Source organism: Dromiciops gliroides, chromosome 4 (assembly GCF_019393635.1).
Source record: "Dromiciops gliroides isolate mDroGli1 chromosome 4, mDroGli1.pri, whole genome shotgun sequence".
NCBI classification, from domain to species: domain Eukaryota; kingdom Metazoa; phylum Chordata; class Mammalia; order Microbiotheria; family Microbiotheriidae; genus Dromiciops; species Dromiciops gliroides.
Window position 1 is genome coordinate 22,275,519 of NC_057864.1, and position 16,515 is coordinate 22,292,033.

At 41.4% G+C, this 16,515-nt stretch overlaps 1 protein-coding gene across 4 annotated transcripts in view; it reads right to left on the reverse strand.

Moving 5' to 3' along the window:
* Window positions 1-340: 340 nt before the first annotated feature.
* The window catches only part of PRKAA2 (protein kinase AMP-activated catalytic subunit alpha 2), a 72,721-nt gene continuing 56,546 nt past the window's right edge, over window positions 341-16,515 (reverse strand). For all 4 annotated transcript variants that reach the window (XM_043999789.1, XM_043999792.1, XM_043999790.1 and 1 more), the window contains 3 exons: window positions 11,659-12,163; window positions 9,878-10,004; window positions 341-1,066 (listed from right to left, as the gene is read on the reverse strand). In XM_043999789.1, the coding sequence (XP_043855724.1) occupies window positions 831-1,066; window positions 9,878-10,004; window positions 11,659-12,163 (868 nt within the window). In that variant the 3' untranslated portion in view covers window positions 341-830. The remainder of the gene's footprint in view (window positions 1,067-9,877; window positions 10,005-11,658; window positions 12,164-16,515) is intronic.

Genomic DNA, 16,515 nt, shown 5'->3' on the forward strand with positions numbered 1-16,515 from the left:
AATAATTCTAGGGATCCCTAGAGTCCTTGAAAACTTTAAGGGGAAAAAAAAAAGCTTCAAAGATGAAATGACCCCTCTGGAAAGCTAGATATGAAAAGCCCTGAGGTGGGTGTGCAAAGGGGATCAAAGGGCCTTTTCAAATACAGTGACTTCCCTAGAACAGCAGTAATCTGTTGCAGAACCCTAACCCTGCCATGCTGCCTGGCATGAGATTTGTCTAGATTAGGAGAATCTTGACCCTGAAATTCTTTGGCTAGCTCTCTCCTCTCAAACTCTCAATACCAGACTAATGACTGCTGGATAAATTCTAAAAAACAAAAAACAAAAAACAAAACAAGTCTTGCGGCACTCTGCAGACATCTTTACATACAGTAGGTGCTCAATAAGTACTTATTACAGTAAACTGAAGATAATCGGGAGGGCTACAAACATCTCACCACCTAGGCAAGGGTTGTTGTGCAGAGTCACCCTGATGTATCCACATCAAAGACTACAGTGAACTGATGCTGCAGAATTCCCATAAATAAGGCTACATCTTCAGAAGGATGTCATCAATCAGCTTACACGTGAATTTACTACTTTAAAACCACAATAACTTTCATTCCTATTTACCTAGCAGATATATTACCTATGTCAATTTACCATGAGCAAAATAGATAAAATATCAGTCTACTCAATGATCAATATGGAAATGGGTGTCCCTAGGGCTACATCTTTCAGTTTGTATTGTGGTGTACAGGATACCCAGAATAGGAGATAATAATTTAAAAAGACAAATTTGATTCTCACAGTGCAATAACACAAGGACAGAGACTGGTGACGAATCCTCATCAACGGGCCAATGTAGTAATCAGACTGGCGCACATTTCAAAAAAATCCATGGTGTGGCTGCCCAGGCGTGGAGTCACAGAAGGCACACTCCCTGTCAAGGAGCCAGTCAGGGATCCAGTGAGAGAATGACAGTCAGCTGCGGTTGAATCGAAACTCAGCCTGGGTCTATGTAAGCCAGCGGCAGAGCATGAACGTTGAGGCGTTGAGGAACCAGACTTCTGCTCCGTGACATCATCTTTAATGTATAAATAAAGAGAAATGCTCATGAGATCCTTCATCCTCAAGGTCCTTTCCTGAGGACAAGGTAAAATCAAGATAGTGAGTGAAGAACCTCATCAGAAAAGACACCACTCTGAATTGTAGGGATTTCTATACATTATGAGAATTCACACATCTAGACCATGTTTGGAGGTGGTATGTTAAATGGAAATGTAATTCATCCATTCCCACTAGGTATCACTCTATATCTCTTTCTGGCTAAACTCCTTGGGAAGGCCATCGACAACAGATACCTCCCCCCCCCCCCCCGCCCAGCCCCCACCATTGCCCTCTTAAGGACAGTATCTGACCTTATCATTTAACTGAATCTGCTCTTTCCAAAGTTACTAATGATTCCTTACTTGTCAAATCTAATTTTTCCACATTCATCTTCCTTGACCTCTCTGCAGCCTTTGATACTCTGATGCCCTGCTTCTCTTTGACATTCTCTTCTCCCTAGGGTTTTGTGGCACTACTCTTTCTCTTGGTTTTCCTCCTACATGACTGACATCTCCTCTCCTGGCTTTTCATTCAGGCCATTCCAGCTAACAGTAGGGGTCCCCCAAAGCTCTGGCTTGGGTCCTCGCTTTATACAATTTCACTTGGCAATCTCTTAGTTCCCATGGTTTCAGTGATCATCTCTGTGCTGATGATTCTTGGGTCTACTTGTCCAGTCATAACCTTTCTGTTCACCTCCAGACTAGGATTTCCAACTGCTTATCAGACATCACAAACTAGATGTTCCATAACAATCTTAAACTTAACATGTCCAAACTGAACTCATCTTTCCCCCTACACCCTTCTAACTTGATAAGTTCCCTATTACTATAGAGGGTGCATAACACTATCCGGATAGTCCCTTGGCTTACAACCTCAGTGTCACCCTCTTCTCTCATCTCCCATTTCTAATCAGTGGTCAAATCCCACTGTTGCTACCTTAACAAACTCCTCTAGTGTGGCCCCTTCTCTGACCCTGCCACCACACTGATACGGGCCCTCAATCACCTTACTCATGGACTATTACAACAGCCTGGAGGCTGGTCTCCCTGCATCATGCCTCTCCTCACTCAGCCATCAAACAGATCTCACTAAAGCCCAAGTCTGACCACATCACACTGCTCCCATTCAATAAACACCGATGGCTCCCTATAACCTCGATGATCAAATATATACTTCTCCATTTGACTGTTAAAGCCTTTCATTGCCTGGACCCACCCCACCTTTCTGGTCTTCTCACACCTGACTCTCTGGTATGTGCTCTGCAATCCAGTTCCCCTATTGTTCCTCAAATGCAAAATGACATTTCTTGTCTCAAAGCATTTTCCCTTCTTCCTGGAATGCTCTTCCTCCTCATCTGTGCTTCCTTTAAGTCTCAACTAAAGGTCCATCATCTACAGGAAACCTTTCCAAGTCCTCCAGGATCTTAAGGCCTTCCCCTGAGACTTGCCCAATTTATTTGTATATATCTTGTTGTAGAAAGCTGTTTGCATTAGACTGTGAGATCCTTAAGAGCAGGCACTGGAATTGTTGGGGGTTTTGTCTTTCTAATTATCCTCAGTAGGTGCTTAATAAATACACGCTGACTTGACTGGAAATAGCTCTAGCCTTGGAGTTAGGAGAGCTCTGAGTTCAAATCCCATTCCCACAATTAACAATGGTTGCTATCATCAGCATGCCACATGACTTCCCTAAAGTTAAGACTCCTTACACGAAGGAGGACTGCAATACACACCTCACCATATCACTGTGAGGACAAGTCGATTTTCGTGCAGAAAAAAGTCAGGTTAAGATGATGACAGCGATGGTTAAACCTCTTACCATTCAGGTCATTGCAATAATCCAGGTAAAAGGTGAGTAGTGACAAGAGAACAGATGAAAAAGAGGTTGTGGAGGCAGAAGTGGCAAGACTGGACAAATGACTGATTATGTGAGGAGTCAAGGATAATGCTGAGGGTGTAAACCTGGGAGACGAGAACCAAAATAGGGAAGGATGGAAGAGAGCTTATCTTAGTGGGAAAGGTAATAAACTCTGCAAAGCCACAGAATACAAAATTAACTCATGAATATCATCTGTATTTTTGCTAGTGATAAAGGTTAAAAAAAAAAAAGATAAAAAGACCCATTTACAATAAAAAAAAAAGTCATCTATTATTTGAGAATTAGCCTGCTCGGGAACATAAAGGATCCATGGAAGTCAAAGTATAAAACTTAAATGACCTTTTAAGTGGGGGGACATCAGCTAAACCAAGAGGGGTCTGTTTAGATAGTAAGAACCACAATATTCCCCAAAGTGATGTCTCCATTTAATGGAATGCCAACCAAATATCGAGAGATTTCTTTATAGACCTAGATAAAATCATAATGACGTTTTTATGATAAAACATGTTGGCAGGAATATTGAAGGATATGGTGAATAGAAAAGCTGATGAAACAGGGGTCCAGGGTCTAGTCTGTTCTCAGACTTTAAAACATGTTATAAAATGGTATAGGCAAAATTAACTGGAACTGGGCAAAAAAACTCCAAAAAACAAAAAACCAAGTAATTAACAGAATAAAATAAATAAAATATATACACAGATATCATCCCAATGTACAAAAAAAGACTAATGTTTGACAGACTTTGAGAAAATGCAAACTGGAGAAAGTGTCCATTAAGTAAATGTAGGTAATTTGCCAAGAAAGGCCAATAGGATCATAAGGAAATTTAGAGTTGAAAATGATCATCTCAGCTATCTCAGCCCCTGCCATCACTTTGCAGGTGTGGAGTTGAAAGTAAATGATTTAGCCCAAGTTATACATGTTGGTGGCAGCAGAGCTGGGATTCAAACTCAGACCCACTGATTCTAAGTCTGCCATCTTTTCCACTCTGACTTACTGCCTCCAACGGGATCAGGTTTTACATTACCTATAGTTAAGCAAACATGCATTAAGCACCTGCTACATTTATATAATGCCAGGCATTATACTAAGCACTAAGGATACATATAAGGTCAATAAACAGTCCCTGCTCTCAAAGAGTTCACATTATAATACGCAAGGCAACACACAGGCAACTATGTAAAAACAAGCTATGTACTGGATAAATTAGTGGCAACTTGAGAGGGAATCACCAAGACTAAGGAGGACCCTGAAAGGCTTCTGGCAAAAAGTAGAACTTCAGCTGAGACTTAAAAGAAATCAGGGAAGTCAGGAGGGAAAGGCAAGGAGAGAGTTCCAGGTGTGGAAGACAGCTAGTAAAAATACCCCCAGTGTGGAGATGAAGTGTTTTGGAAACAAATAGGGAAGCCAGTGTCATGGTGGATCAGAGTACATGGGAAGAGGGCAGGGAGACATAAGAAAACTGAAAAGGTGGGAAGGAGCCAGGTTATGAAAGGCTTTCAAAACGAAACTGAAGATTGTGTATTTGGCCCTAAAGGTCAGAGGGCCACCAGAGTTGATTAATAGAGGAGTGATGTGATTAAACCAGTGTTTAGGGAGGATCTGTTTGACAGCAGAGTGAAGGAGGAACTGAGGCTGGTGAGCAGATGGACCAACCAGCTGGTGATCTCAATAGTCCAGGCATGAGGTGATGAGGACCTGCACCAGAATGGCAGCAATGTCAGAGAAGAGAAGGAGGCACATGGGAAAACTTCTACAAAAGTAGAAACAATAGGATTTGGCAACTGATTGGATACTAGGGTTGAAAAAAAGGATGAATTAAACAATAACATCTAAGTTGAGAGCCTAGGTAACTGGGAGAATTGAGGTACTCTTTAAAGTAATAAGTGAATGCACTCTTGAAAAAAGTGGAAGAAAATAGAATAACTATCTCAATTCTAGAGGGAAGGTTTCTTTTTTATTTTTCATGCTAACAAATGGAAGGAATTATGGGAGACAAGACAGGTTATGTTCAAATATATTAAAATTTTTTAAAACCTTATACATCAATATAAATAAAACTAAAAAGAAAATTGAGTATTTTACATCTAAACTCCTTGATAATCAGACTGTTTTATTTATCAAAAAAATTGAATGTTTTAAGTTAACATTTTTAAAAATTAAGAAACATAAACTGCAAAGACCCATTGGGAAAAATGCATAGCCTCACCAAAAATCAAAGAGAATTTAACTGAAGCAAATTTGAGTTACTACCCATTAGATTGGCAAAAAATAAAGAAAATTCCATATGGGCTGGTAGGCAGTTAGGAAAATCAGTACACTTGTTCATTGCGGGTTAGTTAGTCAACAAACATTTATTCAGCCCCTACTATGTGGCATTTCAAACATATAATTTTTTTTTTCCTGGGGCAATGAGGGTTAAGTGACTCGCCCAGGGTCACCCAGCTAGTGAGTGTCAAGTGTCTGAGGCCAGATTTGAACTCAGGTCCTCCTGAATTCAGAGTAGGTGCTTTATCCACTGCACCACCTAGCTGCCCACTAAAATATAATCTTTTGCTGCATATAAATATGTAGTGAGAGTTCTAAAAATAATCAGACCCTTTGATCCAATAATCCCATTGCTGGGAAAACAGTTTTCAAAAACAGAGTGATGTAGACACATGTTTACATCACATCATTATGCAAGATGGCAAAAGAACTAGTAGTAATTCAAATATCCAACAATATTGGAAAAGCTAAATCAGTTGTGACACATTAACATAATGGAATGCTATCATTCAATTAAAACCAACAGGTATGAAGGTAACCAAAAAACTATAGGAAAACCTCTAGGGAATACTACAAAGTATTTGCTATTACAACAAAGTGGGGGGGAAAGCAGAATCAAGAAAAATAGAGTAAATACTCATTACATTCATAAAAGGAAAAGTCAATAAAAATGGTCAAAGAATCTTGACAAAGGTTTAAAAGGAATAAAATGTTATAATAATAATAATAGCAATAACAATTATAGCTAATTTTTACATAGCATTTACTATGTGCCAGAGACTGTGCTAAACTCTTTCCAATTATTATCTCATTTGATACTTGGAAGTAGGTGATATTATTGTCCCCATTTTTTACAGTATAGGAAAGTGAGGCAAATAAGGGGTAAGTGACTTGTTCAGGCATACACAAAACTAGTTAAATGTCTGAAGCCAGATTTGAATTCAGGTCTTCCACCTAGCTGTTCCTATAATACTTTATATAATGAAGTTCATTCAATTGTGAATATTTACTAACCATGTGTAATTCAAACTGAAATTCAATAAATAAATAAGAAATAAATGAATAAATTCAATAAAGTTTCAAGTAAAACACTTGTTTTGTTTTTTTTTAATTAGAAAAATGAAAATAACCAAAAGGAAAACTGTAATTCTATACCTAGTTTTGGCCAATAAGAAGTTGTAGCTGCTCTGGAAATGATGGGAGGGTATGCATGTGTGATCAGCAGGTTCCTGCTCCTGACCCTCCAGGCTCCCCCACTTTCCTAAAAGCCTCCAATCCCTGGAAGATTTCCCCCTCCAGCCTTCCCCACCACCTAATTCATGAACTCCTCTGAAATCTCCATTTAAACAAATGGCCATTCCCTCCCTGATGACTCTCCAGTTTTGCAAAGTCTTCTACCAATAACATGTAAATGTCTGAAGCCAAGGGCAGTCCCTCTTTTTGTCTGTATTTGTAACTCCAGCACTTAGCACAGAGCCTGGCACTTAATCAGGGCTCAATAAATGCTTTATGTGTATCTGTCAGTCAATCTGTGGAAGCATTTAGTAAGTATCTACTACTTTGTGCCAGGAACAAAGAAAAGCAAAAGACAATCCCTGCCCTCAAGGAGTTCCTGGTCTAAGGAGGGAGATAACAGTAGATACTATATACAAACAAGATCAAGAGGAAAGACCAGCATCAAAGAGGGCTGAAAAAGGTTTCCTGTAGAAAGTGGGATTTGAGCAGAGATGAGGAAGGAGAGAGCTCCAGGCCAGCATCTATGATATATACAGAGAAGAAAGCTGAACAGTCAGATAAAGGTTCCTAGATTTTTGGAGGGAAGATTTCAAAAAAGAGAACTGACTAAAATTCTACAGAGTAAATTGGCTCAAGAGGGAACAATGCGTTCAAGAATAACATTCCACTGACCAACAGAAATTATTCCACTGAGTAAGAAAAGTGTTAGCCGTCTAAAGATTCTGGTTTGAATGCACTGAAAAACACACTGACCAACTAGGTTTTTAAAAGACATACATGATGGGGCAGCTAGGTGGCACTATAGGGATAAAGCACAGGCCCTGGATTCAGAAGGACCTGAGTTCAAATCCAACCTCAGACACTTGACACTTACTAGCTGTGTGACCCTGAGCAAGTCACTTAACCCTCATTGCCCCACAAAACAAAACAAAACAAAAAAACAAACAAACAAGAATACCAGAATCCTTATACTCAGAATGAGCCGAGAGGTAAGATGGATGTCAAGAATAAAAATGACTCTTTTGTAGCAGAAGATCAAAGAGGGGGAAAAAAATGTAAAACATTTTTTAAAAAAGATCAAATAGGGGCAAAGACTATTGCTCTGTATGGATGGTATGGTGCTAAAGATCAAGCAAGAAAGAAGAACTACTCAATTTTAATTTGGCTTCTGTTTTTCTACCGAAGAAAATTATCTTAATACTAGTAGATATGGGGGAAGGAGGGATGGTCAACAGGAAGTTGAAAGCTAAGTAGGCATGAGATAAGAAAATACCTTTATTACCCTTAATGATGTTGACTCGATAGCTGTGGACAACCACTATTCTTTGGTACCAAAAGAACTTAAAGATGTGATTGCCGAATTTCTGCAAATGATCTTTGAAAAATCATGAAGAAAGCAGTAAGTGCACGAGCATGCTAATGTTCAAAAAGGTATGAGGAATTGGAATTGATTCCTGGAGAAAGTTTAGATTAAGTCTTAAAGAGAGAGTTTGTGATTAGTTAGAAAGGAGATCAAGGATTGCTCTAAACTAGCAAGGGTTCATGACAAAGCAGTCTCATTTTCTTTACCAACTGGGTCACAGTAGTGATGCTATAGAAAACATACACTTGAACTCCAGCGAAGCACCAGACGGAGCTTGTGAACAAGGTGGGAGTGTCCCAGGTGATCCATGACAACATGGGAGAAGGCCTCCGGGGTCCTTGGCCATGCTGGAGTCAACATCTTAATAAAGAACTTGGATGAAGAGAGCATGTTTAACCAATTTGTGGGTAACATGGAGCTGAGGGGACTAGCTAACATATTAGTTGACAGAATCAGGATCCAGAAAGGTCCAGAACTATGGACCGAATCTAAAAATTAAGCAGTGATCAATGTAAAGGAAAAACCTGTGTTTAAAAAACCAAATGCCTGAGTATAGCAAAAGGGAGGTGCAATTAGACAACAATGAATGACGCATACATAAATGGGGGTTTAGCAAACTGCAAGCTCACTTGGAGTCCGCAGTGCACTGTGGAAGCCACAAAGGCCTAGGTGATTTTAGGGTCTACTAAGAGAAGTGGAGCATCCCAAAGGGATGGATGCACTCAGTCCCACTGAGGTACTCTATTCAAGGATGGGCAAGGCATCTTCTAAATGGCATTGACAGAGATTGACCAGGATCTGGTGAATCCTGAATCTCCCCCCCCCCCAAAAAAAGTATCCACTGAAGGAAATAGAGATGTTTAGCCTGGAGAAGGGAAGACTAAGGGGATGCATGAAAACTGTCTTAAAGTATTTGAAGGGCTCTCGTGTAGCAGAGATTACGCATTATTCTGCTTGGTCCTGGAAATGGCACGTTCCACTAAGTGGCAGAAGTTAGGAAAAACTTCCTATGCAACAGAGAGTAAACCCCAAAGTAGGAGTGGCTACTGCAGGAGGGAGGGAGCATTTCGTCCCTGCCTGCCAGTCATTCTGCAGATGCTTGTTGAGCAGCAGTTGGCAAGGACGCTGACTGTAAAAGGAATTTTCGCCCAGAACTGCAGAGATACATTTTTAATGAGAAGCCACAAATAGACCAATGGCAGAGGACAGCAGGAGTGCTGGTCAAACGCAGGAAAGAACTGAATTTCAGGGCTGAAAGGAGGCCTGGAGGCAATCCCGTCTAACGCCTGCACATCACCTGTATCCCCTCTACCATGACTTTTCCACACGTATGTCTTGTGAAGAGAGATGAAGAGAATACTAAGGTCTCTGTGTGGCAGCTCTCTCATGCCGCTGCACATCTACCAAGGCAGTTCCAATCTGATTTTATGTCTATTAAGAATTCTTGTGGGGGCAGCTAGGTGGTGCAGTGGATAAAGCACTGGCCCTGGATTCAGGAGGACCTGAGTTCAAATCCAGCCTCAGACACTTGACACTTACTAGTTGTGTGACCCTGAGCAAGTCACTTAACCCTCACTGCCCTGCCAAAAAAGACAAAAAATAAATGAATAAAAAAGAATTCTTGTCAAAGATGTGTCGTTTTCCAGATCTGAAGGGTGGTTTTAATGTCCTTAAACTTTCCTTTCGCTCTATTTTTATTGTGTTAGACAACACATAATCACGGGTGATAAAATGATAGAAACTCCTGTCAGAGTTGCCAATTATACCTAGGATCACAGACTCAGAGCTGGAAGGGACCTTGAAGGTCATCTAGTCCAACCACTTCAGCAGAAACATTAAGTGACTTTCCCACAAACAGTCAAGGCAATTAGGGACTGAACCCAGGCCCTCCGCCTCCAAATAGATTTCCCTTTCCACTTTCCAGGCCAGCATGCTTCCCTTTTATAGATTTGAGATTTTAATAGACTGAACTGTTGCCAAACTGCTGCTACCCTGGGGTGCCCGAAGCTGACTTCAGATCCCAAACCAGCATGGCTGCCTTACCGTCAATACTTTTGAAGTCCAAAAGGTAACTTCGATTATCCACCTGGTAGAGCTGGAGGCTCATCTTCACATAATTGCCTGTCACGGGGTTCTTTCTTCTCACTCGAAGATGATATGCATTCACCACCTGCAACATGAAATCTCCTTTTAGGTAAAGGAAGAGTATAGAAAATGCAGTGCTTCCCCTTTAATCCAGGAGACATGTTTAGAACACATGGTCAATAAGAAAAATGCTTCTTAAATAACCTTTCAGTTTTACAGGATATTTTCTCGGGCTGTTCTTAGATTCCCCTTGGTGGAGATATTCCCCCCAAACTACAGCTACCCTTGAGCTGCAATGAGAAAAAGCCTTAAAGTTCAACTCATCTGGAATATGAATTAAATCACAGGATGATGGAATGAGGTTTGTGCTGATACAATGGACAGAATGCTAGGTCTGGAGTCAGGAAGACCTGAGTTCAAATCCGGCCTCAGATACTCACTAGCTTTGAGACTCTGGGCAAGCCACTCAACCTCTGTCTGTCTCAGTTTCCTCATCTACAGAATGGGGTAAAATAATAGCACCTTACCTAGTACAGATCAAAAGAGGCAATATTTGTAAAAACACTTTGCAAACCTTTAAAGCATTATATAGATGCTAGCTCTCATTATTTTTATTATTATTATCATTTTTCTTAGAAGGGAAGAAATGTACTTCATTTTTCAAAGCATCATCACCCACCAAGGTGCTTTTTCTGTTACACAACATGAAGCATATATATGTATGTATATGTATGTATGTGTGTATATATATGTATATATACGATAAAGGAAGTCAAGAAAATTAAAGGGAATTACCAAGTCAAATAGGGAAAATAAACTCATTTTTAGAAAGGATTTTTTTAAAAGGGGGGTATTCCTTTTTAAATGAAACAAGGAAAAATTTCTACCTACCATCTTTCTCATTCTACTCAAAAAAGAGAGGGGGGAAGAACTTAAGAGGGATCTCTGAAAAAGTGTCAAGAACTTATTGATCCATGTATATAAATGTATGAATATTGAAACAAGTGGCACCTCTTTCTTCAAATACATCAGTTAAGTATATGGCAAATTGCAGATTGTTTCTTCCTTTTCATTTTTTTATTGAAAGAAATAAGGAAACTGTCATTATTAAGGTGATTTCCAAAGGAAAATGGAAAATGCTTTTCTAAAATGATAAAAATGCATTTGCTAGAGAAAAGCATCCATCCCCTGAAGGCAGAACCAATGGCCCCGGTGCAAAAAGGTAAGCTGTCTGTCCACACACTCACTGCCATAGCCTCCTATCGAGTGAATCCTTTTAAAAGAAAGAAAAAAACCATACTCTCTGTGGAGTCTCAGGACCTGCAATTGCTGGAGCTCAGGTTAAAACAGGTGAGCTATTTTCTCAGGTGTTTTCAAGCTGATAAGCATACTTGGCAGGGGGTTCTCCACTAGAATTAGAAATAGGGACAGTTTCCTCGCATCACCCAGTTCTGTAAAGAGATATTTTTGTCTTTCCATCCTAACAAAAAGAAAGGATTGTAAAAAAACAAAAGAAGATGAAGCATAGGGCACATCGTTAACAAGAATGAGGCTTATTAGCCCAAACAATTTAAATAATTTTAAGTACATCTGAATTAGAAATAGTTAAGGTGCCCCTGATTGGTAACTCGCTAGGTTGCTGTTCACTAACCTCATGATTCAGTTCACCAGCTCAGAATGACACACCATAAAGGGAAATAATTTATGAAAAGGGGTCATCAATCACAACTGTGCCCTACCTTCCATTCATAATCCAGCTGTTTCATAGCCCGGTAGACTTCATTCATAATATCGTAGGGTTTGCTTTGACTGCGAATCCCCAGGTGCCACTTGGCTTTTTTCACAGCTAGAGATTTGGGCTTGGTAGTATTCAGGGCGTCCAGAGGGCATTTGGCTTTGGGGCTGTCTGATATTAGAGGTGGCATCCGTTCAGGGTGTGGCTTGAGCCCAATGGGAATGTGCATGGTGCTGTCATCCATGAAAGAGCCAGTGGGCGGGCTAGAGGCAAGGTAGAACTCACTGGCTTGGTTCATGATTCTCCGGTTATCGATGATGAGATGATAAGCCACTGCGAGCTGGTCCTGAGGGTCCCCACTATACAAGCTGTTCATCACTTCCGACTCTGTGCACTCAAACTTTTCACACACTTCCTTCACAGCCTCATCATCGATGACATTTGCATCATATGAAGGGTCTTCAGGAAATAAATAACTGGGCAGGTCTTGTTTAAACCACTCATGTTCTCTGGGAAAAAGAAAAGATGACGATAATAGGAAAAGTGGCTTCATGTAGAAACCAGAGGATGGGGCTCAGAGTTGAGAAGATGCAGGTTCAAGTCTCTCCTCTAATTTACCCTGGATTTGTGACTCTGGGGAAATTGCTTAACCTCTCCATGCCCCATAAAACTATAAATTACAGAACAAGTACTGACCGGCATCCCTTTAGGGAGTTGGCTCATCTGGGATGTGCCAACAACAACAACAACAACAACAAGGAAGCTATGCTTTGGAGATCCTGGTCTAATTTGAAATAGGCTCATTAACATAAATTGCAATTATTCAAAACTGATTAACTTGATGAGACCATATAAGGGGTCTAGTCATTAAAACATCAAAGGCATTTTTGACTTCAAGGGTGAGAACAAATCCATTAGCATCTCATAATTTAATATTTCATAATGATAACAAAGGATTAAATAATGTGAATTAATGACTGAGATTGGTATTCTTTGTTTTTAAAGTGAAACCTGCTACACAGTTAGGATGCCCCACCTTCTCTGGACTCTCTCTGCTGCTCAGTAATTCTTCATCTCTCCTTTTAATAAATGACTCCCAATCTTTCCCTACAGGCAGCTGGGTGGTGCAGTGCATGGAGTGCCAGGCCTGGAGTCAGGAAGACTCATCTTTCCAAGTTCAAATCTGGCCTCAGACACTTCCTAGCTAGGTGACCTCGGGCAAGTCACTTAACTCTGTTTGCCTCAGTTTCCTCTTCTATGAAATGAACTGGAGAAGGAATTGGCAAACTACTCCAGTATCTCTGCCAAAAACCTACAAAGAGTCCGACGTGACTGAAAAATGATTGAATGGAATCTTTCCTTACAACAATTATCCCACACTTCTTTCCCTGTGCTCCCGGTTCTGCTCCCGGAGGCCAACCTGAACAAGTCCAGTCTCTCTTGCCCATGATTGCCCTTCAAACCTGATAAATCTATGAGAATTAAAATGATGGAGATTGTTTTTGTAAGGACCAGGATCACAGGGTAGAACCTATGATAATCTTGGCTGAGATGATGATTCTTGTGGGGGCTTACCAGTCCACAGCAAACTAACCCCGAATCAGTTTGTTTCATGTACACTATTAAACAACCACCACGACAAATGGCTCTCTCACTAACACTGCCTTGATTTTTATATAAAATGAGAAATCCAGCCTCGAAAGGTTAGACAAACTACCTCTCAGAATGGAGAAGTCCCTGCCCCCGCACCACAGGCAATCTGTAAACTTCAATCTAGGCCATTTTGTTTAATTGTGTCTGACTCTCCGTAAACCCATTTGGGGTTTTCTTGGCAAAGATACTGAGTGGTTTGCCATTTTCTTCTCCAGCTCATTTTATCGATGAGGAAACTGAGGCAGGCAGGGTTAAGTGACCTGCGCAGGGTCAAACAGCTAGAAAGAGGCCAGATTTGAAGATGAATCTTCCTGACCCCAGGCCCAGTGCTCTGTCCACTGCACCACCAATCTAGGTCAAATGAATCAATAAAAGAAAAAAAATTTTACAATAAAGAGAAGGGACCTATATGTAATCATAACTTGCCAAATCAAGAGTTTCTCCACAAAAGTTTAAAATCTACATACCTGAAAGCTACAAATTCAACATTTAAAACTTGCTAAAATTTATGCTAATGTTAACTTAGGTTTCAAAGTGACAAAAACCTGAAAAGAATTCAAATTATATTCCTGACATCAAATTACTTTTCAAAGTAAAGAATTACTGAAGAATGAAATGGATGGCACTTTTATGTCATATATATTATGCCATTTATTATACGATATTTACCTTATCTTGCCTTTCCTCCCCTTCCCTTCTCTTCCCTAAGGATAGAATTATTCATCATTTGAGAACTTTGTTTTTGACAAGTTAATGGAATTATAATTTATAAACTGTTGCTTAAAAAAAAGACAACTCCTGCTTAAAGATGTCTTGGTTTGCACGGCAGTGGGTGGTGATGTATGAGTCTCACAAAGTAAGCTCCTTCCTCGGCAGAAGTTGGACCTTCATAGGGTCCTTTCCTGATAGGTTTGTTTCCAGAATTAACTCTTACAACATGAACTTCCCTAGTTTGTTTCTGCATTTAAATCCAGATCCTGGCGGGGGTGGGGGGGGCAAGGATGACAACAGCGAGCTTTGGAGGAAGGCTGGAGATATGGAAAGACCCTCCTTTGGCCCCACTAGCTGTTCCAGCACTCTTCCTGTGGCCCTCCTCCCCTTTGCTGCTAAATGTCTAAAAAGACTACTCTATATCTAGTGCTTTCACTTCCTCACCCCTCTCATTCCTGCCTGACCAACTCTGCGGGAGACATGAGAGTCTGGAACAGTGAGGGAAGAAGCCCAAGTCCAAGGCCAGCTCAGAAGAGCACCCAGACCAGTGTGTTCCTGAGGAAGACTCTGCAGAGTCCATGACAAGCCAGCCTCCAGCCTTTTTGGGTTAAGTGACTTGCCCAGGGTCATACAACAAGTAACTGTCAAGTGTCTGAGGCTGGATTTAAATTCAGGTCCTCCTGAAAACCCAGGGCTGGTGCTTTATCCACTGTACCACCTAGCTGCCCAAAGCCTCCAGACTTTTAAGGAAGACTTCCAGAGATGGTCCATTCTGCTTTGGGATGGCTCGAATTCTGAGGTTTTCATTAAATCAAGCAACGGTTTGCTTCCCCCCATGTTGTTCCTGGTTCTGTACACTGGGACTGAGCAGAACACTCCATAATAGCCCTGCAGATACCTAAAAGCAGGGACCCAGGCCCCGACTGAAGCTTCTCTTCTTCAAGCTAAATAAGCACATTTCCCTTGTCGGGCAGCATCTCAAGCTTCCTCACCATCCTGGTTGACCTATTCTTTACTGATTTCCATTCATCAATGCTATTCCTAAATTGTGACTCTTATGGGGGAACACAATGTTCTAGATAGAATTTGACCATGGGAGGGAAAGAGGGAGAGAGAAAAAAGGAGGAGGAAGAGGAGGAGAGCGAAAGGGAGAGAAGGAAAGGGGGGATGACACCTCATCAGGGGGTGTATATGTCTGGGGGGAGGAGTGGCGGAGGATTCTTTCTCCAAAGGTTTGTCTTTGGCCGATTTCTTACTCTACAATGTCTCCCCTGTAGACCTAGCCCACTTCTATGGTTTCATAATTACCTCTATTCCCAATGCTCTCCAACGTATACTCAAAGCCCTACTATCTCCTCTGAGCTCTAGCCACTAATCCTCAACTGCTTGTTGGCAACTAGGTAGCCTCCTGCATAGAGCACCAGGCCCAGAGTCTAGGAGCCTAGGATACTTTTTCCTCCCTTCCCAGGGTCAGGAGGCCCTAAGTTCAAATCCATCCCCAGACAAGTCACCTAACCTGGTACCTGTTTCTTCAACTGAGATCGTACTTGTAAAAAGCTTAGCACGCGCATGGCACCTAGTGGGGACCCTATAAATGCTTATTCCCTTCCCTGCCTGTGATGTTGCACAGGCCTTTCTCACAATGCCCCCTGTGCCCCACCTGCCACCTCCTCATCGGTCTGCTGAAATAATTCTTTGTCTGCAAGACCCAGCCTGGTGCCATCTCATCCACAATTTCTCCCGCTCCTCCACCCCACACCCACCTCTAGCTGAGAGTGATCTTCCTCCACCTCCTTGTATTTCTCTAGGTCTTTTACCTGGATTTCTCCCTTATTCCTATCACATTCCACCTTGTATCATGCCACGAATGTCTGTCACAACCTTTCCTCATTAGACTGTAATCTCCTAGACTTAAACCAATGGGCATTTACATATTAAGCACCTCGTCTGTGCCAGGCCTTACGCTAAGGCAAGGGACTATGCTGTTGATCGTATCTTTGTATAACTGATGACTAGCACACAGTAGGTGCTTGATAATGTTTATCCCATTGAGTACACACTGCCCTGTTGGGGGAGACAGACTATAAACTCAATAAACAAATATTACAGCTGCCGCTTCCAATCTCTATGGGTCGGATATCTAAAACAGGCATGCCAGTTTGTGTAGGGCAAGGAGAAGGCGCTAGAAAGATGTCCAAATAGTCTGTTTGTAAACCAACACCTGTTGAAACATTAGGCAGGAACCAGAAACCTCCGAGAGCTGTGACACGATGAGATGCCTGCGTCGGGGAATGCCTCACCCTGGCATGTGGGCACTATAAAAAGCTGTCCCCATCAGTTGCCAAGCCAGCAACTGCACTTTCCAAAGCCCCTCCCATAACAGGCCTTTCCCAGCAAGCTCACCGGCAGCTACTGAAAGGGTTTACACTCAGCAAATCGCCTTGTGTTTTAATTTCTGGAAACAAAGCTAACGTCTGAAAACTTATCCCCATCTACC